Source organism: Agelaius phoeniceus, chromosome 3, assembly GCF_051311805.1.
Source record: "Agelaius phoeniceus isolate bAgePho1 chromosome 3, bAgePho1.hap1, whole genome shotgun sequence".
Taxonomy (NCBI): domain Eukaryota; kingdom Metazoa; phylum Chordata; class Aves; order Passeriformes; family Icteridae; genus Agelaius; species Agelaius phoeniceus.
This window is the reverse complement of record NC_135267.1, coordinates 63,228,670-63,251,501: the sequence shown is the minus strand read 5'-3', so window position 1 is coordinate 63,251,501 and position 22,832 is coordinate 63,228,670. Positions and strand designations below refer to the sequence as shown.

At 40.0% G+C, this 22,832-nt stretch overlaps 2 protein-coding genes across 3 annotated transcripts in view; one reads left to right on the top strand and one right to left on the bottom strand.

Annotated features, from left to right (window-relative positions):
* ADAT2 (adenosine deaminase tRNA specific 2) overlaps nt 1–2,183 on the bottom strand; it is a 10,668-nt gene extending 8,485 nt beyond the window's left edge. For both annotated transcript variants that reach the window (XR_013181384.1, XM_054630173.2), the window contains exons 1-2: nt 2,054–2,183; nt 1,774–1,878 (exon numbers count right to left, since the gene is read on the bottom strand). Coding sequence is in view for 1 of the 2 variants with exons in the window: in XM_054630173.2 (XP_054486148.2) it covers nt 1,774–1,878; nt 2,054–2,110 (162 nt within the window). In the remaining variant the exon portion in view is untranslated. The remainder of the gene's footprint in view (nt 1–1,773; nt 1,879–2,053) is intronic.
* PEX3 (peroxisomal biogenesis factor 3) lies at nt 2,152–22,832 on the top strand. Its single transcript, XM_054630171.2, has 12 exons — nt 2,152–2,284; nt 10,132–10,263; nt 11,572–11,653; nt 15,280–15,323; nt 16,430–16,554; nt 17,888–17,954; nt 18,054–18,108; nt 18,376–18,532; nt 19,384–19,454; nt 20,265–20,387; nt 21,556–21,652; nt 22,032–22,832. The coding sequence occupies exons 1-12, from the start codon at nt 2,212–2,214 to the stop codon at nt 22,113–22,115; spliced, it is 1,110 nt and encodes a 369-aa protein (XP_054486146.1). The 5' UTR covers nt 2,152–2,211; the 3' UTR covers nt 22,116–22,832.

Sequence of the window (22,832 nt, the reverse complement as noted above, 5' to 3'; positions counted from 1 at the left end):
ACACTCAAAGATCATTTGGCTTAAATGTTTTCAGTTGTGTCACTGACATTAACTGGAAAAACCCCTACAGAAAGCAGCTGATGATGTGATGTCTTTTGTATGATGAAAGACATCACGAGAAGTGACAGGGTGAGAGTGTCATTCAGGAGGTGGATGGCCTTCAAGACAGGAGTAAAGAAAATTACAAAAAAATAAAATTAAAAAATAACAAATGAAGAATAACAAAACAGCATAAAAGACCAAGGAAGCTCCAGAAAACATTGGTGGACTTTCTTCCAGGGAGAATGTGAAGTACTATTGTTATCAAACAAAGCACAAGTCCATCCAGAATAAAATTCCAGTTAAGTGTTCTTAAGAGTTCTGGTTAAGTGAATTCAAGAAAAAATGAATCAAAGCTGGAATGGCTATGTAAAAGAATTATTCTAATGAACACAGAAAGCCAGCCTGTCTTCTGAGAGGAAATTAAACAGCTGGCTTGAGAAAAACAAAAGCTGAAAAGGAATAAGACTTTAAATACATCCAAGCTATGTAAAGTAATGGATGGTGCTGGCACAAGAACAGGGAGATATAAACAGAACATTAAAAGTTTGAAACTGGAAATCAGACATTTTTTAGCCATCTGAGGAATGATGTTCTGGAGAGGTCCTTCAATATAAGGTAGGACAATAAATTAGTTTTAAAACAGACTTTGGCATTTATGATGTCTGCTGGAACTGCCTCAATGGTTCAAGAGGATTGGTTTTTTTCTCCAGGATGGTCCCTAAATAATGCCAGAAATCGTTAGGAGAAAACTGAAAACAATTTCCTTTGTTCACATTTCATAACAAGTACTGCTTTCAAGCTTAGATTTTTTTCAGACGACATGGAGCAATTACGTATCTGATAAAAAATTTAAAAGCACTAAGTACCCAGCATTTCCAATCACTATAATATAAACATTCATGAAAATTGAGCCACAAAAGAAGTGAAATTTGAGCTGAGCAGCAATTCGAAAAAAGCTTGGCTTTCAGAGATATTAACAGATTACTGTTTCCAAAATCCAGATGATTGTTTTTAAATCAGGCTCCTTGCATTTTAGTATGCACCTTCAGACAGTCCTGACACAAAAAATGCCTGAAAGCTTCCCTGACATTCTTAAGTTGATTTTGATTTTGTTATCAGTCTTGCAAGTTATGTTCTGTCTGTTTATTAACATGTGATTTCTACACAATATTACTATCTCTGGCATGATTTTCCCAAGTGTCTGCTTCCCCACAGTGCTTACAATGGTGTAACATGAGACACTTAACTTCTCTGTCACCTGGCTTTCTTAAAGCTGTATTAGAATCCTCTTAATACATTACAGATTGTCCTGCAGAACAAATTACTATAATAATTCATCTTTACTGTTACATTTTTCAGCTTAGAAGACCAATTTTAACTTTTTATTATGTTTTCAGATTTGAGACGTCTAATATGAATTACAGCCAGATCCTGCAGACAGATTAATTTATACACAACTTCCAGTTGTACAAAATCTCTGTTGGCACTAATGGGTCTCTCAGCGCCAGATCTTATAGTTGATTTGATGGTTAAAGTTGCAACAGGTCTAAAATATACAGGAAATAGTTTTTTGTTCTGGCCTGTGGACAGAACTTCATCAGGAGAGGCTGCACAGTCATTTCTCACTCCTAACCCCCAGGTGACTTTAGGAGAGCACGTTTGAGACCCAGCCCCGGGACGAGCGCAGGGCAGGGCGGCATAGCCACGATGTTCCCGGCCCACGGGACTCACGTTCTTCGTCTCGTTGACTTCGTTCCTGCCCCTGCCTATGACCTCGCCGTTGTAGACCAGCAGGCAGCCCACGGGAACCTCCCCTTTCTCCAGCGCCTCCTTAGCCTGTGGGACGGACAGACAGACAGACAGACTGGCGAGAGGCACAGGACAGCGTTACAGCAGCGGGAGGAGCTTCCGCCGGCCCCATCCCCCGCCCCGTCCTTCCCCGCTGCCGTGAGGGGCCCGGGGCGCCCCGAGGTTTCCCCGCGGCACAGCGGGAGCCCCGACCCGCACTGACCACGTCGATCGCCTGGTCCATCCAGGCCAGCACGGCCGCCTCCCCCGCCTCCGCCATCCCGGGCCCGGGCGCTGCTTCCGGGGCACCGCGGGCGGTGCCGCCGCCGCCTCCGCCCCCTTCCGCCGCCGCGGGGACCCGGGGCGGGCCAGGCTCGCAGGATGCTCCGGTCGCTCTGGAGTTTCCTTAAGCGGCACAAGAAGAAATGCCTGGTCCTTGGCACCTTCCTTGGCGGTGAGTGCCCGGTCGGGGGGCGGGGGCGATGATCCGGGGGAAAGGCGGTGCCGGCCCTGGGGCCTCCCCGCGGGGCTCCCGCCGGAGCGGCCCCTCGGAGCTGGCGCTGGGCCCCCGCGGGCAGGCGGGCCCCACGCCGGCTGGAGGGGATCTGGGGACGCCGGAGTGCTCCCGTCCGCCGCCCAGAGAGCCCGCAGGACTTTCTCCCGAGGCTGGGAGGGAACCTACGCGCCGTCACTTAAGCCCTAAGAGACGGGAAGGATCTCGCGTTGCCCAAGTGCTCTTACGGCGGGTGATGGCGTTACTTTGAAACAACATTGAAGCGCGCAAAGCGTGGGTGTCACTGGGGTTGTTTTTGGGATGGAGGCTGACAACCTCCACTTTTCATATGTGACTTGTGTGTTGAGGTGAATTGTGAAATATCACAGAATCAATTAGGTTGGAAAAAAGGTCAAGGAGTCCAACCTTTGACTGAACACCACCTTGTCAGTTAGACTATGGCACTCAGTGCCACATGCAGTCTTCCCTTAGACACCTCCAGGGACGGCGACTCCACCACCTCCCTGGGCAGCTCATTCCAATGTCTAATCCCCAATGGCATACCTGAACCTCCCCTGGCACACTGTGTGCTCTTGTTCTGTCACTTGTTACTTGGGAGAAGAGACCGACCCCACCTGGCTACAATTTCCTTTCAGGTATTTGTAGGCTCCCCCTGAGCCTACTTTTCTCCAGACTAAACACCCCCAACCAGCCACTCTTTACAGGACGTGTGCTGCAGACTCTTCACCAGCTTTGTTGCCCTTCTCTGGACAAATATAGATCAGTTGCAGACACAAAACTTTCACAGAGAGGATTTGCATTAATTATTCAAGCAATTTCTCCCTTAAAGCTCTTGTTGAACCTGTAGGGTGGTTATGGTCTAGTAAGCTCCACCTTCTGTTGAAGTTATTTTTGGGTTTTTTTTAGTTGGAAGTAGATTTAAAAGAGCACATTGGATCTGTCTTTCTGTTTAACAGTGAAGTGCATAGCTGTGCAGCTGGAGATTAGATGCTCCTCAAAAGGCACAGCCATGTCTTTGTGCACTCAGTGCTCAGATGTTCTTATATCCAGTGTAAATGACACAGAACTGGAACTTGCCTGAACAGTTGAATGTTCTGAGGGCTACAGGGCTTTTGTAGTATATTTTGTCATATATTCAGGTGAAGTCCCCTGTGAAGGTGAACTGTATTTACTTCTGGCTTGCTGTGGTTCTTGCGTTGTCTGCATTCTTTCATCATTAATTCCTTCTGGGGTTTTCCAAAGAGTGCCAATTAATCTATGATAACAGGCTGGGTGATGGTTACTGCCGTACTGGTAAAACTGCTCCTCCAGTTCACCCTCTCATCTCCAGGTTTGGTGGCTCTGTGAGTGCAGAGCTGTCATGTTTACCACCACACTTGCAGCCCACCATGTTCAGTAAACAGATTTGGTTTCACACACCAGGAAGATGTTCTCCCTCCTTCAACTGTCTGTGTGAGAGTAGTGGAATAGTAAAAAATCACTTCTCCTAGTTTCAACAACTAAACATGAATCAGTTCCCAAGTGGGGAAGCAGGTGTCTGGGAACTTGGGGCTCTCATAGTCTGAAATCTTAAATTCCTCATGCATGAACAGCCTTCTGCCAGCCTGCAAACCAACCTAGCATAACTGAGTTTGCAGTTTTTTCCTTATCATTGGTTTTGTTTATATACAGCTCAGTGTCCCTTTCACTAAAATGCTACTGACTGAAGTGTGCTTAAACTAATAATTATGGCCTAAATTAATGTAAACTATGCTATCATTTTCTGCAGCATGGCTCAATTATCTGTTTCTTCAGGCCATGTAGTATTTGAGGACTGTAGAGAATTGCTTTTTATGCATTTGAGACAAGTAAATCTGGGCTTCCACAAGCAGGTGAACATCATTAGCTGACACCAGCAGCAGCTTTGCATCGTGGTGTTTTAAGGCAGGCAGGGAGATGGAGTGAATTACTGCAGAGTGCTGCTTTATAGCTGTTCAGCAGCTGAATCTTGAGTGCTTTGGTCATCTCTGTAGGTATGGATCAGATCTTAAAAAAAACCCACAAGCTACAGCAATGCCACCACCAGTGAATCAGAACTCTGAGATCCGTGGTGGACTCTCCAAAAAATACTGCTGAATCTTGAAAGATGGAATGCAACCTCACATACTGCTTTTAAACAAAGACAGAATATTTGGAAGTTGCTGAATGATTTAAGGAAAGTATCCAAATCTGCTGACTTAATAGCAGAGCCTGGAATCTACATTTCTGTGGTGTTTTTTTAAGAGCTACAGGTGTATATTCTGGGAAGGAGGGTATAACAAGGAAAATAGGACATGACAAAATTTAGTGATTTTAAGTCCTTAACGGGCACATGGTCAGAGATTAATGTGGATATTTAATGATCCATTAGACAATACAGAAAAGTTTCTACATTATTACTGATACAGTATTGTATCAGTGTTGTGCTACTGAATTACTGCACCAAAATCAGAGTTGATTGGTAGCTTTTTCTCTCTTTACTGAAGCGTATTCCATGTGTGTTATCAGTGGCTGTCATTCTTCGCACAATTGCTTTCAATCCCAACACTACAACAGATTTTACTGCTTATGAAGATACAAATCTCATTAAATAAGAGCTCAAATTGAGGGAAAAAGCAACTGAAAAATATGTGTAACTCCCCCTTAACCACAGAGTCTGGTTGAGAAGGCCTCACCTTAGCAAAGACCCTGTACAAACCCTTTCTTTAGAAGTTTTTTTCTTTGACAATATAAAATACATTGCATACTGAAAAGACTTAAATCTCTTCTAGCAAGCAAAATCTAGTGATCTGTGATCTAACCCACTAGAAATACGGAAAGTAGAGAGAAAGAGAGAGCATGATGGAGCTGTAAGGACAAATTAGGTTCAGGTCTTTATTGGATAGTTTGATTAAAGTAGTTTTTATTTCGGTGCTCAGCATTCAAGGTAGATTTCAGTAGATATTGCAAAACGATTCACCATTGAAATTCTGTTGCTACAGTGGAAGAACAAGCTCGGGGTGTGTCTGGAATGTATGGTTCTGATTTCAGTGGTGCATTAATTAGTGCTGAATTTAATCTGTTGCAACCTTTGGCCTGCAGAAAAAGCATTTCAATTCAGAAATCTCTCTGCTTAGCAGAGAAAGTTGGCTTCGTTTGTGAGTAAGCACAGGGGCATTAAATATGTTCTGGTGAAACTCAGTCTTACCAAGAGAATAAGGCTTTAGTGCCTGCATGTTTTAAAGATGGTTCCATAACAGGACAATTGTATGTCCCTTGATGCATGTCTTGCTTGAACATAAGGATAAACCACAATTTATGGAGCTGTTTATGTCCTGGAAGGATGGAGGCTTCTGTGTGTCAGCACAATTTCTACATAAAACTGAGATTTTCCCTTTTTTTTTCTTTCTTTTTTTTTCTTTTTTTTTCCCTGAGGTAAGTATGGCAGTGAGGGCAAAATTAGGGTTGTAAAAGAGGTTTCCTGAAAAATTGATGCCTCCTTATTACCCATCCCATTCTTCTGCTCAGCCCTCCATTCCACCTGTGAAGAAGGGAAAGGGCTGAGGGAGAGAGGAGCCATAACTTATGTGGTGTGAGAAATCCCCTACCTCTCAGAGGCCGCTAGAGTGAACATGTAAGAGCCTGCAGACTTTGTAAACTTCTTGCATTGCTTACATTTAGGTGGGAAGAGACTCTACAGTGCTACAGCCAGAGAGGGATATGGAGACAAATCAGAGCATATTTGTCTCAAATAAGTGTTGCTTCCAGAGGATATAGGTGCTATAGACCCCAGGGTGCTTCCCAGCTGGCAGCTAAAGCACCACAGAGCCACTCACACACACCCCTTCTCCAGTGGAATGAGGGAGAGAATCAGGCCTGACCCATGCTCAGCTGTCCCTGAACATGCTCCCCCCTTCCCCTGTATTCCCCTAATTTTACTGCTCTGATGACATCCTATGATGTGACATGTCCCTTTGACCTTGTGGGATCAGCTGTGCTGGCTGTCTCCTCCCAGCTCCTTCTGACCCCCAGCCTCCTTGCTGGTGGGGTGGTGGGATAGGCAGCAAAGGCCTTGCCTTTGTGTAAGCCCTGTTCAGCAACTCCAGAACATCTCTCTACTACCAGCACTGTTCCCAGCTGTTGTGAAGAAAATTAACTCCATCCCAGCCAAATCCAGCGCAGACAGCCAGTGCACATGTAAATATGTTTCAGTTCCTAGATCAGTTGTAAAACAGTATCAGTTGTAGTTTGAGATCCTTACTGAGGTTCCTGTTCTTGAAGGATCTGACTTCAGGTGATGTGTTTTTTTATCACTCATCTGTTTCTGAACCCTCCAAATCATATGTGTTGGGACTATAGTATTTTCTGTAGTTCATATTTTGGTGAAGATAAAAAAAATTAGGAATTATCTCCTGCACAGCCTCACTATTTCTGAATTTTCTTAATTCCTGGTTTTGTGTGCAACATATGGGAAGATTCAGCCTGAAGTTCCATCTATACAACAGTTTAGCTCATTAGACATGAATAAATCTTACTGCTGCAGCTTTTTGCAGACCTCCTATCCTATACTGAGCGGCAAAACTAAGTTATATTAATTATTATAAAAAGCTTATATTGGCTTTGCATGTTTATAACAAGGGACTTTCAAAATGTCAGCTTAGTTTTTTACAGGTTTGTTAGCTGACTTGACATCATGGCAGTTTTTGGATGTGGCTTTCTCGGGTCCTGCTTTCAACTTCACATGATGATTTTATGTGATGCATTCATTCTGGACTTAGAGTCTGAATTATTGTCAAGTCCTCTGAATTAATGCAACATATTAATATAGATACACATGGTTGTCCTGAAGAAAACTGCAAACACCCCTGCAAGCCAACCCCCCGGGTGGCAGCTCCTTGAAATGTCTCCTAAGCCAGAGACTTGCAGAGGCTCCACTGCTGTTCTCAGAGAATGAGTGCAGTGGGCAGAAGTTCATTGTCACAGCTGAGACTTGAGTTTCTCCAGTGACTGCTGTGTCCTCCAGACCACTTGGAGGTACTTACAAGCCCTGCAGCTGCTAACAGAGAGAGTCTGCTGCTGGCAGCCATACCTCAAGCTTACTGCTGTTTGCTGGGTTTGCTTAAGGTGGGTGAGTGGGAGGGTGGTGTTCAGCAGCTTTTCCTTTGGTTAACTTCTAATGCATCACTCTCCAGAGAAGAGGATAATCCTGGATCAAGCAACATCTGTTAACAGTGGGTCAAAGTTAATACTTTAGTACAGGGAAGGGAGGGAGAAACAATGTTGTATTGTTGTGTTGTATTGTGTAAACGATGTGTTGCATTGTTTTGGACAAGTGGTTTTTTTCTGGAGACTCCTTGTTAAACCTGGGTGAGAGCTACTGCAGCTTTGTACCCTCCCAGGCCACAGCAGCTCTGAGTACAGAGTGGGCACACAGCCCTAACAAGCCGGTGTTAAGCAATTCGCTGCTGTCTCAATCTCAAAGCTGCTGCTCCTGTGCATCCCTCCAGGGCACACACATGATTCTTGAACTGATTGCATGTCTGCTATGACATTCATGCCTGTCTACATTCAGGAAGTCTTGTGCTTGTGTGTGTGTGAGTGGCTCTGTGGTGCTTTAGTTGCCAGCTGGGAAGCACCCTGGGGTCTATAGCACCTATATCCTCTGGAAGCAACACTTGATTTGAGATAAATAGGCTCTACTTATGACTTTTCTGCTACCTGAAGTTAAAAGGATTTCTTTTGGGGTGTAGGGAAAGTAAACAAAAGTAGTAATTTGGACAAATGACTATATGTTAATGTAATGTGAAAAATGTAGTGGGGTAAAATGATCGGGAAAATCTTGTGTTCAAGAATTGATCAGTAATGCTAAAAAATCGTTTCTATTTCAATATGTTAGCTGAAAAAAAATCAGTAACCTGACAGTTGTATTCCAAATAGATATCTTTGGCAGGAATTGGTGACATTTTAGATTAAAATAATCTTGATTGTGAAATCTCATTTTTGATTAACAATTAATTGGTGGAATTGCATTTTTTGTATATGGACCCATAATATTTAAGTTTGCATCTGATGAAGTGAATATTTCATGTGGCACATGGGCAGTCTGCCCAAAGGCTGAAGTGAGGGAGAGACTTACCCATTTCTATTTTATGAGGCTTTTGGGAAATGGAAGAGTGACTGTGCTTGTTCCAGACTGGTCTGGCTTGTAGTTGCCTGTGAGCAAACATAATGCCAGTATAAATAGCTGGATTTTCTTACAACTATGGAGCACAAAGTTGACAAGGCTTTTCAAACACTGATTATAGTTTTGGGGAATATTTCGGAAGGTTTTAATAACCTAAAAAATGTAGCAGAATTCAAAACCTTGGGAAGTTTGGGTTTGTTTATGGGGCTGGTGTGTTTGGTTTTGGTTGGGTTTTTTTGGTCTGGTTTTTTTTTAGGTTTATAAAATTAGTTTTGAAATTTTCAGCTTTCAGCAACTGTTAGATGCCTCATTTGTTCCAATATTGGCTTCAAAATTGCACTTTGAAGAAAACTTTGTGTTTACAACTTTAGGAAGTACTTTGAAGAAAACAAAATTAAAAATACTTGATTTGTTACTTGCATTTCTTCTGTGTGCTGTTACTGACCTGGCAGATTTGGAGCTGACTCTCTGTAGAGGAGCTTCAGTAATTAAAGTATTAGTCCACACAGACAGCAGATTATTAACCTGTACTATAGTCCTCTTTTGCATGGATTTGTTCCTCCCTTATCTCTGTGCCCCCTCCAAATCTTTCATGAGAGAACACTGGTTACACACTCGAGCAGGAACCTGCTGCTGCCAGTGCATACAGGAGGCAGCAGATGAGCCTGGCACATGGTAGGTGCTGTAAGAAGGCCTGGGTGGAGGGGAGCAATTAATGGAAAGCAGCTTACAGTGGGCAGAGGTGCTGAGGATAAGCCTAGAGGGTGTAGTGGCACCTTGAGGAATGGCTTAGGAAAGGGGGCAGAGATGAGGCAAGGTGGGAAGAGGGCTGTGGGCAGCCTGGCTAGGTATCTGAACCCCTGGTGGTGTGGGACAAGCAGTTGGGGGAATCTTCACAGGGGTGGATGTTGGAAGAGATGAAAATGCAAAACAAAGATTTTTGATGAGTCTTAATGGAAATGACGAATCATAGTGAGAGTGATGAGGGATGGTCAGACTCTCAAGAGAAGAGTGTGGCTGGAAAGTAGGAATGGACTGTGCCTGTGTGAACAGGCACAATCAAGCCCCATTGGAACTAAGGTTCTTCCTACAGAAGTTTCAGGACCAAATGAAGGAAGTGTTGATCTATAACATTTTTCTCATATGTGATCTTTAGTACTTGAATTTTATTTCTAATTTCTACTAATTTTAGAAATATATTTTTTAAAAATTTTTAATTTTCATCCATCTCTAGACCTATGCATTTCTGTTTGTTTTCTCTCTTTTTTTTCTTACCCTACATTGCTTCTCTATTTTGTTTCAGTCTCTTCAGTGCTAGTTGTTCACATTGCAGTAGTACCAAAAATGTCTTCTATGAATGGCAAGATACCTCTTCTCAGGAAAGTTTCTTCTCCTGATTCAAGTCATAATCCCTGACATTTTAATTAATTTTGAAAACATTCTTTCTGAGTACTGCTTTGACAATAATTATTAAAATACTCAAGACACCCATATCGAAAAAAAAAAACCAAACCACTATATACCCTTATGCTTTAAAAACAAATAGAGGTTAAAGGATCTTTCTCACTTTTTAAAAGCATCTTCTAATATGGCTATTTCTCTGTAGGAGTCTATTTACTGGGAAAATATGGGCAGAAGAAAATCAGAGAAATCCAAGAGCGAGAGGCGGCTGAGTACATTGCCCAGGCACGAAGGCAGTACCATTTTGAGAGTAATCAGAGGACATGCAATATGACAGGTAAGGAAAAGAAATAGCTACTGATTTAGATTAGGGGGAGGTATTTGGGGATTTATGCTACAGGTTGTCAGGATGGAAGAGCAGTAAGAAATGTAGGTAAATTCAACATCTTAATTAAATACTGGTACAAAATAGAGTTGTTTTGCAGATAAAGAGAATCTGAAGAGTAGAGGACTAAAGGGAATTTAAGGGGCATCAATAAATCTACAAGTATACATGCAGGTTACAATTTTTTGGACCAGGACCCTTTTGCCTTAAACTGCATGTAGTAATGAGGTGTGAAACAGCATTTAGATTCAAACAATACTGAATTTACAGCGAGATTATGTTATTCATTATATCACGTCATTAGTAAGCTGCATGGAGAACTTGGTGGGCAATTTTTAATAAGAAGCACATCAGCCATCAGAGTGTGAAGGTTCCTGACTAGCTGGAGAGGAAAAAGAAAAAGTACTTTTTCTTACAGCACCAGTCTTAGGATTTTTGGAAAGGCGATGACAGAGAAGAATTTTAACAAATTCCTCATCACTGTAAAGACAGGCCATTCAAAACTATTTTTATTAAACAAATTAGGCAGTATTTTCTTATTCTGTCTAAATTTGTAATGGCTTCTTGGGTGGCTGTAAGTCCGACCTGTTTACCCAAACCAATTGGTATTTTATTTTCATCTTTTGCATTTTGTACTGCTGAGAGTGATCTTACTGCAAGGATTAGGTTTTTCTTTGCCCTTCTTTGTGCAAAATATCTTATGTTTGGCAGCATGCATTCCTGACAAGATTTTTCATACTTTGTTCTTAGTATTTATCATGTTTTCCATCTCCTGTTCCTGTCAAGTAACAGCAGATCAGACATTGTTCTGAAACTGAAAGATTTTTTTCCCACTAGCTTTCTCTCATTCATAACATACCTTTCTCCGGTTCTCTTGCTGGAAAAAACAAACCTCAGATCTTTTTCTTCTCACTGGGAGAAATGCAGCAGTGTAGGTTTTTGCCATATTTTCTTCTGGGGAGTTGGAGGCATGTATATGCAGGATGTGGATACACATCTGTAGCTGAGCCAGTAAAACCACGTGGTCACGTAAGGGCAGCATTGTGCCCCAGCTCCTGAGAGGCACACAGGTTATTGCCCTTCTGCATACTCTCTGGGCTTCCTATTTGCTTGTCCTCCCAGCTTTGCCTGTTGAGCAATGGGATGTGCATCCTATAGCAGCTATTCAGTGTGAGCTGAGGATGGGTTTATGATGGGGTTTTTTTGTTGTTGTTGATGCTAACAGGTTTTGTTGTTTGGTTTTTTTCCTTTTAATAACAGTACTGTCAATGCTTCCAACACTGAGGGATGCCTTAATGCATCAGTTAAACTCTGAGAGTCTCACATCTCTTCTTAAAAATAGGTAAGACTGTGTTAAATAGGTTGAACTTCACTTGTTTTGATGACAAGTTTTTTTCAATTTATATGATGTAGAGAGTATGCAGAATTTTGGTTTAGTGTCCCATTGAATCATTAGTCTAAAGGTGTTTTGAAATCACTATGTTAATATTTTGTCATGTTACATGTATTTTGATAGGTATGGCATTTTCCAAAAATTACAGGAAATAATACTTCCTTTCAGGTGCTGCAGTGAGAGCCATGTTTTTTCTTGAAATGGGTATAAAATAGGTAGATAAAAGTACTTGGAGGATCTAGTTCTCTCTTAAACAGAACAGAATGTTATGATTGAGTATGACTGAGTTGTTGATGTTGTGTTTGTAAAAATGTTTATGTAATCTTACCAAGTTCAGACATGAGTAGCAGTGGAAAGTATCTAAGATGAGATTGCAAATGCCTGTAAGTGATGAAAAGTAATTTTTTAAAATTTATTTTTGAAGTTGAACAAATAGGGACATGTCATACATTAACAGAAATGCTTCCCTGTCAGAAAACACCTTGGAATTCCTTGCAACTGCAGGGACAAATAGCCTGTTTTTAAATACATAAAGTACATAATAGCATATCTTAAACCCAAATTGCTTGGCATATGGCACAGAGTAAGAGTGTTATGGAGGCAATTAACCACAGGATTTCTGACTCACTGTAGACTGTCTTTCTAGTTTACCTCCAGCTAGTTTATTTATACAGCTATAACTTCAGCTGTCCAGCATTTAATAGGTTACCTACTCAGTCACTGCTTTTTTCAGCCCAAAAACTTCCACAACAGAGCAGCCTGATTTCAAGGGGGAATTGCAGCCTGAATGATGTTTTTGTAATAAACTCTGGGTATTTGCAACTGTTATTGAATAGTATTTACCCCAAACAAAAAGAAATTGGGAAAAGTTAATTTTAATGGAATAAATGTATTTATCATAATAGAAGTCTTATTCAATGAAAAAACTAAACTGAGTGAACAAAAGAGCTTGTGGGTCACCAGATAGGTCATCTGAACTGTGCAGCAAATACTCTGCAACACTTTGTAATCCTTTGTTCAGTGGTGAATACAAATAATACCTTAGTTTGTTCTCTGTAGCAAGGAATCTTACCAAGATACACCTCCTGTCTCTAAATTGTTTGACCAGTTGAAACAGCATAGGGGTACATTACTGCACCTCTGAGTTCCAACAATCCTACTGAAAATAGAGATAGGCTTTTTCGTTGTTATAGGTATGCACTTATGAAAACAAAAAAAATTTAATGCTTGCTACATGCAACATTCTGTAAGCATGGATGGCTGTTTAGAGTAGAATTTGTGTCTTAATACTTCTTATTTTACTAACACTGAGGAAGTTTTCACTGCATGCTTGAAAGTTTTGAACTAAAATGTAGGGAAGGGGTTGTGAAGGCACAAATAATGGAATCAGTCATCAAAGCTCACTCCACTTTGAAGTGATTCTTTGAAGAAGCTCTGCTATGCGTGGAGGTATCGATTTCTTTGCTTTCCACTTCCATTTGAAATCAACCAAACAGCTCCAGATCCTTGAGTGCTGTTGTTGACTATACAAAAGAGCAGACACAGAGATTTACCTTTCTTTCATGTCCCTGAAGATGTATAGTTTTCTCACATAATCTGTGTTGTGGCTTAACAAGTTATGGTTCTATGTTATCATATGTTACACATCATATTATGCCTTAGGTCATCTCCTTTAACTTAAAATCCACTGACTTCCTTAAGTTTGAGGTGGCCAGTGGTACACTGGGGGTGTAAGGAAGCTGAAGTTTTCAGACCTTCAGAGAAATTTTTGAAGAGGTATCAGCACCCAAGACCACAGATGTTCTTGCTTGATCTGTCCTCCTCTTTTTAAAGCCCAGTGATTGGATGAGATAAGGTGAAGGCCCTCCTTCTGCAGCCTTGCAGATGTTGCATATCTCCAACCTCTTCAGCACTTAGCTTTATTCCAAACCTCTGGTTTCTGTTTGCATTGCCCTTTCCTTCCATAGTGAGAACGGCCTTCCAAATAAATAATTATGAAGTAAAAGTTGAGTTTTGAGTAGCAGCTGAGTCTTAGTAAATTGCAGGAGATGAATTGCAGGAGATGAAAAATTAATTTCCACTGTTAGGCTTTATACTTGCAGACTTTAACTGTTATCTGGCTGCTGCCTTATGCTGTAAGGAGAAGCTCTGTAAGCTCTAGAAAATGTTTTGATATAGTACGTGCAAATGTGGTTGGCTGATGATGTATTGGCTTCTCTATATCTCTTCATTCTGCATGAAGAATTTAGCCCTGATAAGTAGCTTTGAGTCCCATTATATATTTTATGTATAGAAATACTATAGTATTTTTTTACAAAGTTCTTCCTTTGTTTTGTTTCAGCAAAGCTTTAAGAACTTGCATAGAGTAGCTTGCAAAATGTGAATTGGTTATGTTTGCCATGGATCCATGTATCTCTTTCAGCTACTGTTTATTTAATCTGTCTCTTTAGTTTTCGGAATTGTAGACTTAATAGTTTATTGTATCAGTTTATTTGCATTATTTGATAGTGGTGAACATAAAAAATTTATATATGTGAGTAATAGAATGTTCAAACTAGTGCCAAAGTGCACATGTGGTGCCTGTAAAGAGAAATGATTTCTGGTGAGAAGTGCTGGGGTTTGGGTGTTTTTTTTTTTAATAAACTGGGTTACTGTAAAGTATAGGTTAATTTGAACTCTTGGCTCTAAATATTTAATTGTTAATTCTGATCCTAAGAAATTACCAAATGTTTCCTTAAGTAACTTTTACAATATCTGTCCTCCACAATAGACATACAGTAGCCATTCTTTACTGACAGTGCTTAGCAGATGAGAATGGCTGGTGAAAATTTTGGGTCGTTAGCTTGCTCTTATTGCTGCTACAGCTGCTGTATTGCTAAGATTACCTCTGAATAGTAGTTATAAATAGGCAATGTACTTCAGGCAGTTCAGGTGTATCTATGCAATCTACACTCTTGCTTTGTTGACTGCAGAATATAAACTTCTAGGAACTGGTCAGGTCAAAAAGGTGAACACGCCTCTACGAACGAAAAGAGATCAACATGTGTTGGTGTGGGTGGTGCAAGACTTCTTTTCCATGGATGGTTGTGATCTCTTTGGTTTTGATGATCATATATGAACTTAAAAGACATCAGGCAATGGTAAATCTTGCTTGCAAGAGAGTAGGACAATGAAATTCTGATCCTGCATTTATTGCACACAGAAAGTCCTGCTGAACTGAGTCAACATTAAATACAGAGTCAAGGGCCCAGAAAAGACCACTTTGTACCATCAGTGGCTTTTTCTGACTGCATACTGTAGTAACTCAAAACTGATCTTGTAAGTGTGTAATTGACATCACTAATGCTACATTTATACATTAATGTTTGAATATCTTTTCTATGCCTTTATAGTGTGTTGTTTATATACTGCTTTCTTGAACAAGACCTTTCTTGAATGAGATATCGACCTGGGTATGATTTGAGTAATTATGGTAGCTAAATAAGTTTGCCTTAAAGCACTACTATGTCATTTTCCATACTTGTTAATTTCCAAATAAATACAATTCTTAATATTTCCATTTATTTTTCCCATAGGCCAGCAAACAAGTTAGAAATCTGGGAGGATTTAAAGATAATAAGTAAGTGGAAATGAAAGATTACATCTGCATAATTATTTAGTGTAGATTTATAATCTCTTTCACACCATTTAAAACAAACTTTACACTGGGATGTTTCAGTAGATTTGAAGACAGTGTAACACACAGAGCAAACCTCCTCTCTGTCCCTGCACCCCCAAAGGCTTTTCATGAAGGAACTTTTCTTAGCTCCATGGTTAGAAGTTAGAAGTTCAGAGACCAAGATGAAGAATTCTATTGGCCTTCCTGTTACTCTACTCAATAAAATTTTGTGAGACCTTTCTGTGTCATTACAATAAAATGAAACTAGTTTCAGAAATTCTATGCTGAATGTAGTGGAAATTCAATCAGAAATGTAGGTTAGCCTTTACACGGCCAGCAGTTCCCTCTTTTTGAGCCTGTTAGAGAGAACCACTATAGCAGTGGTCATGAAGCCTTTGGATCATCTTATTTATTGGCTGATGAAAGCAGTGGAAGGGAAAAAAAAAGTAAACTCAGATAATTATGCAGTGAAATTCTACCATTGCTTCTTTGCTTCCTTTTGGTTTTCTTTCCTTTTCATAACACCTTCACAGATCCTACTTTTGATCTGACTCCTTTCTTCCCTTCTGTTCTTCCCTGCTTCTTCTACACACCCTCATTGCCTACTGGCTGGTAACTGATAGTCATTTTAATTTTCCTTCTTCAGATCTTAGCTGCTCCTGTCTTAGGTAACTCTTTTGACAAGCTGCAGGTTGTGTCTAAATTGCATGATGAGGGCTAATATATAAACTGTGTATTTCCTGGCCTAATGAAGAAAGATGATTTGACATTAAACATTTTGCTTCTGGAGCAACTTGTGATTTTTATTTTCTCAGAAATAACTTTGTTAATGTTTTGTGTAACTTTGTGTAAAGTGATATTAATGTAGGACTTTAAATGGGACACTTTAGCTGTAGATCCAGCACATTAGACTCATGACTATCTTGGGTATGCATTGTGAAAACGAGTGAGAGAAATGTGAGTGCATATTTAAAAGTAATCAGCACTTCTGAGTCTTGGAGAGCACTCTCTGCCCTTGGCTCACCCGTATTTCCCAGCCCTGGCAGTCCCTCTGTTGTGTTCCCAAGGTTTCACCCGCAGCATTGTGGCTGTGTACAGCACCTGCATGCTGGTGGTTCTCCTGCGAGTGCAGCTGAACATCATCGGCGGTTACATCTACCTGGATAACGCCGCGCTCGGCAAGAACGCCACCGTAAGTGTCTTGCTTGGTTTCACACGTAGGACTTGCACTTCCTTGGAAGGGAAAGGATTATTTGGTGAGATGAGAAGGGCGTAGCTTAGGACTACTGGAATGAAAACAAGGCTCCTTACAAGAGTGGGGTACGTGGGAGCATTACTGGCAGCGCAATATATTGATGTCCTTTAATAGCATCTAAATTTGGATGATGTGGTGATACTGTTGCTTACCTGAATACCAGCAATATTGGAGAATGCCTTTTGTCTGCATTTGTCTTGCCTGAAGAAGGCTGCTTTCTATCTAAACGCCAACAGGAAATTATCTTTGCTTTTTTTTGGTGAAATGGTAATACTATGTGAATGATTCAAGATATGTAAGCAAATGCATATAATAATATTAGGTCTTCCTAGTACATACATTAATTTCTCCACTTAAATTTTTCTGAGATTAAAGAAGAAAAATGTTGTCTTTGAAATTTTGAATGTTTGGTTTCACTCCGAAAGATCATCTACATAAATGTCTGTTGGTGGGGTCAAGCAAGGTAGAAGAGCTGGTTTTTGTTGATATAGTGTATTACTGCTCAGTAAAAATGCATCCACTCCCACAGTAAGCAAGTACCCATTGTAGAGAGTGGGACCTGCAAATTGCTGGGTGGCTCATCTGAAAATAATGGATACAAGCTGATTAGTTCTCATCTGCCCCCCTGTGATAGCTCCTGCTGAGAGTCAAGGAACAGCATGTCAATGCAGGATGGAGAAGAGCTTTCAGTAGGAAGGCCAGAGTTGACTGAGGTAGTGCTTCATTTTGTAAAACCTGAAAAAGCTGTTTTAGAAGGGCAGAATGAATTTGAACCAGAAACATTTCCTCTCTGTTAGTTTCTCATAGAGAAGTGAGTTGACAGGGCCAACTCTGAGGCATTCCATTGGGACTGACTGGAATCCTCTCTTGGTTTCTGAAAGCTTTTTTCTGTCAGATAAGCTTTTAATAGATTTCAGCATAAATAACTTACTCCACTAGATTTAATTTCTGGGGTGGTGGAGAGTCTAGTTTCACCTGCAATGTAGGTTTTTAAGAGAGTTTCCTTTAGGTGAATGAAAAGTGAAAGATTTTTCTGTGCCACTGAAGATGGAAGAGAAATCTGTATAGGTTTGAAGAAAAGAATGCCAGAAGACTTATGACACATACAGGGGTTGATGGGTAGGAAGAGTCTGTACAAAGTTGAAGAAAGTGGGGCAATCTGTTTGCTGAAGAGTATTACAAAGATTAAGGATATTATTTTTGAAATTATTTTTGCATTGTTCTCTACTGTTGGCATGTTACAGAACTGTTGGTTTTTTTTTCCCCACAGACACCACTAGCACCCCCTGAAGTCCAGCAGCAATATTTATCAAGCATTCAGCACCTTTTAGGAGATGGTATGCTGCTTATTAAGAGCTAACTACACTTACAAAATCCTGCTTTTTTTTTGGGACTTGAACAAATCATTAGAATAATTTTTACTTTCTTACTTTTAGGACTGACTGAGTTAATAACTATTGTTAAACAAGCTGTGCATAAAGTTTTTGGAAGGTAAGAGCCTGCATTACTTTGTGGTAAGCTTTTAAGTTTTATTGTGATGACTGTTCCCAAAATAAAGAGTTTTATAAGAATTAGGGGGAAACAAAAGCAGGCATATTGACTTTTTCAAAACAATGTTTTTATTATAGCAGGCTGTGTCTGCCAGTGCAAACCCACGTAGCTGATTGGAAATTTGTTACTTGTGAACATGTTATTGGTAGAAAGAGAAAGCAGCATTACTCATTTTTCAATCAAAATCATAGTCTTTTTCCTTTCCAGTATTTCCCTTAAGCAGACCCTGTCTCTTCTGGAACTGGAACAGAAACTTAAAGATATCAGGGAAGTAGTGGAACATAAAGATTCGGATCAGATTGCATCTTATTCTCCCTTATGTCATTATCTGATGCCAGATGAAGAAAACCCTTTGGCTAGCCAGGTACTTGATTCAGTTCCTTTCACCTTTTTTCATTCTGCTTTTTTTTGGGGGAAGGAAGGGTGCATAACAGTCCTCTAGTGCACCATGGCATCTGTGTCTTTAATAAATGGCGAAGCCTCTTCCATCATAAATCAAATGTCCTTATCTCTTTAATCCAGGCACAGTTATATTTTCTTCAGATTTGATAGAAAACAAGTGTCACCCTCAGAATATCAGCTTTGTGCTCAGAAATTAAGCCCAGTTACTGCCTTTAGCCTGTAAAAGAAGCTGTGACACAGCTTAACTCAGGCCTAAGATAAATTGTGCCATCCACACTTGTCTACTGGCAATATTCATGGAGTGTTGGAGCATCTTGGCTGGTGCACAAGAGAATGGTGTGCTGGAGTCCTCTGGGCTGAAAAATGAATAGGAGTCAAGAGAAAAGCGTATCTAATCTCAGTTGCAACATTAATTTCTTGAATTTTATGAAGGTGTTTGTCTCCATCCACACCACAGGCTGGAGAAAACTCATTCTGCACTTGGTGTTGCAGTGGTGTAATGAGGAAACCTGGGCTTCAGCATGTGGCTACATGCACTTACGCTTTAACTTTATCTGATATGCAGGGATGATTTCAGTACTGAAGGTCAGAATTGGAAAAATTACTTCCTCAAACAGTCTGGTATTTACTGCTAGTATTGTTTTTAGTTTAAAATCCTACAGTGACCATTTAAAACACAAATTATAAAGAATCTCATTTGCAACAATATTTTCTTTTATATTTGACTTAATTCCATGATACTCAACTTTCCTATTTCTGCTCTTACAGTTGCTGATGGCACTTGCTAATGGTGTCTGTCTTTGGTTTTTCTAGGCCTGTGGACTCACAGAAAGAGACATTGCTACAATTAAATTACTGAATGAAACTAGAGATATGCTAGAAAGGTATAGAGAAATATGCTGTATTCACATTAAACTCCTCCTCAAAACTATTGTTTATGTAAGACAATTACTTCCTTACAAAAAGCTGACAACTTTTCATTTGAGAAATGTGACCATTCTGCATTAAATTTTTCTATTTATCAGTTGTAGGCTGGGATTATTAAAATTTGTGAGCTCTGAAACTTTTAAAGAAATAATGCTGCCTTAATAAGATAACCAGAATGTCCTTGGCAATCAGACCTATTATCTCTTCCTTACCCACTCTGTAGTAATGTAGGAACAGAGGAGTACTTCACTTCTGCTAAAGCAGGGTAAATTGAGAGTAATTTTATTGGATTTACTTGCTTTGATAAAGTGAACACCGGTGTTGGCTTATTGGAATTTATTTTTAATACACGGTTTTGAGGGTGGTTGTAGGTGTCCTTTTACCAGAGAGCTGGTAAAAGTGAGGCTCCTATAATAAACATAGGACATGAGGGAATTGAGACAAATGTCAAACTATTCTTACAGTTTGGCTGCTAGGGGTGTGGGGCACTTCAAGATTAAGTCCCTTCTATGTTATTACAATAACAGTAAGAAATAGAAGTGAGGAAGGCTTCAGGTTTATCTGGGTTTTAGTAATCTTAGGGCAGAGTTCAGGTTGCTGAGAGAGATGGTGTTTCATGAGGTGGCAATGCTAGTGGCATTTGTCTGGCTCACACATCACCTGTGAGGGGAGGCACACCTGTAGCACTGAACACTTGCAGGGCTTTTAGTTTGAAAAAAATTAAACCCAGGAATAATATCTTTTTTTCTGTTATTCTTTCTTTTCAGTCCAGACTTCAGTACAGTTTTGAGCACATGTTTAAATAGAGGATTCAGTCGGCTGCTGGACAATATGGCAGAATTTTTTAGACCTACTGAAAAGGACCTTTCTCAAAATAGCTCTGTAAATAGGTAAATATTTTCTTTTGTTGTGGCTCTCATGTCAGTAATCCTTTGGCTTCATAGCGAATTCCAAAAAGGCTCGTTCTTGATTTTCTTGCCTTCTTGGAGTTCTTGTGCTGGAAATATCATTCTGCTTCTTGCTCTTCAAGGATCACTGGGATCACAGGTAGGCAGGTAGGAGGATTCATGTTTCCTCCTGCCCATGAAATCACTAGAATTAGGTGACATTCTTTCCCACCATTACTTGCAGACCTAGAAGTAGAGATCAGATGACCTGTAGCCACTTCTTGCCCGAACACAGTACAGGCAGGCTGCCTTTTGGGCTGGGGAGGGTTCACCTTGTGCTGGTGACTCCTGACAGATGTGCCCAGGGAGGCTGTGAGAAGGAGAGCCCTCCCTCCCTCCACTGCAGCCCATGAGCTCCAAACACCCCAGCCTCCATCAGTTCCTGTGGCTCCCAAGGAAGGGAGGTGGGCATTGCCCTGATCTTCCAGTGACAGGGAGCCAAGCTTCCATGGAGCTTTAGGTTTTACTGGTATGCAGATAAAATGCAGTAACATGTAGGATTTTCTACGTCCTCCTAGAAGAATGTTTAAAAATAGCTTTTAATCTGAAGCTAACTTGGGGTTTAAGCAGTGTGGTGAGAGCATTACAAATCCAAAAGCTGAGTTCAAATCCTTGAAATAATCTTTCTCAAATATTATAAATTAAAACCTGGAATGATAATTGGGTTTATGTATGTTTATTATAGTAACTTGGCTTTCAGAGAGTTGAGTTTTAATTTAAATATATACTATTTACATCACTTAAAATACCCCAAAGTCTGTAGTTTGGCTATCTGCCTAAGCCTGGTTTAGTTTGAAATAGCATGAAATTGTAGACAGGCACTTCTATGACCTGTCTACTTACATACACATGCAAAGACTCTGACTAAACCATAATGCTCTTGCATGAGAAGCAAGTGTGAAACTGTAATAGGAACGTGGACTGGAATTGAATTGGTACTTCTCTGTATTAAAGGAAAACCTTGTTATGGAGAAAAATCCCTTCATCCATACATTTTAGTTTGCAGTCTTTCAATTCTTACTTTTTAAGTGTAATTACTTAGAATTATATAATCACAGTCTAGTGGCTTCATCTGTGTCTGAGCAGGTCACTATTTTTTGTTCTTTCCTAGTCTTTCCAGTGTCAGTCTTCCTTTAGCCAAGATAATTCCAATAATAAATGGACAGATCCATTCAGTATGCAGTGAAACACCCAGTCACTTTGTTCAGGTAAGAATCTGTCTTCTTAACAGTATCCCAAGTAAAATCTTGACATTAATGTTGTTTATTTCTTTTTAATAATTGTTTAATTTCAGTGACTTTAAAAAATAAATCGAAAACAGTTGCCATAACAAACTTTTTGTCAATTAATATCTTCCAAAAATACACTGTTTTTCTAAAACTTTCTTCTGCTGAACCATGCAGAAGCACAAACTTCTTGCCTTGGTTCTACTTGCAGGTTGGCTCCTAAACTATTCTAAAGCAAGGAGTTTTGAGTTGTGCCTGTGGGAGTGCCAGGTGTTTTTCTTAGGAATTCTGTACTGCAGTACAGGCAGAACAGTGGGGAATGTGTTTGATTAAGGAAGTTTATTTTATACATTTCTTCCAGGACCTGTTGATGATGGAGCAAGTGAAAGATTTTGCTGCTAATGTTTATGAAGCTTTTAGTACCCCTCAGCAACTAGAGAAATGACCTGCACATTTGTACAAATGGATGGTGTATTTATAACAAATCCCTGGTGACTACTGATGGGACTTGGGTTAATTTTATAATGGTGTAGGAGTGGCAGACCAGCAGAAAGAGCACTCTGAGGAAAGTGGGAGTGAGCCCACATTTTCTTCTAACTGAATTATACTTCACCCATTAAAAATATTCTTGTTGAAAGAAACATGGTAAATGAAGACTTTTCTATTTAAAAAGTGGTTAAACTCTTCTGTAATTCATTGGATTATTTTTTATTGCATCTAAAAGGCATCTGGTGGCAGTATTACAGCAAGTTACTAAAAAACCCATTTTTTTGCCTGGGGTGTGTAAGTTTGGGGAAGAACTAATGATAGTGATCTAAGAATAGCACAGAGCAGCAGAATGAAGTAATGCTTTTTTCTTCTTCTTCCCCCAGATTTTTCTTTCTATAAAGTAAATCTTTTTCCCCTTAACTTTACAAATCTTGTTCCAAAGTCTCTCATTCTTCAGAAAGCCTTTGCCAATGGATGCATGTTCCCCTTGAACAAGCTGGGGGTCTGCTCTCTCTGTTACTTAATACTAAAGGAATGTGGTTTTTTAGACATACTCTTGTTTATGCTGTTCAAACAGCTACACTGTACACATTACCTTGTAAATATTTTATCTTAATTTGTATTAATTTTGAGCCCAATTGTCTGTATTGTAATAAAATATTTTAATGTACAA

What these genes read in the sequence shown, in the direction of transcription:
- PEX3 (XM_054630171.2), top strand. Translation starts at nt 2,212, where the DNA reads ATGCTCCGGTCGCTCTGGAGTTTCCTTAAGCGGCACAAGAAGAAATGC. An exon ending in GTGCATAAAGTTTTTGGAAG is followed by an intron (nt 18,109 to 18,375) that starts GTAAGAGCCTGC and finishes TTTCCTTTCCAG; the next exon opens with TATTTCCCTTAAGCAGACCC. An exon ending in AAAACCCTTTGGCTAGCCAG is followed by an intron (nt 18,533 to 19,383) that starts GTACTTGATTCA and finishes TGGTTTTTCTAG; the next exon opens with GCCTGTGGACTCACAGAAAG.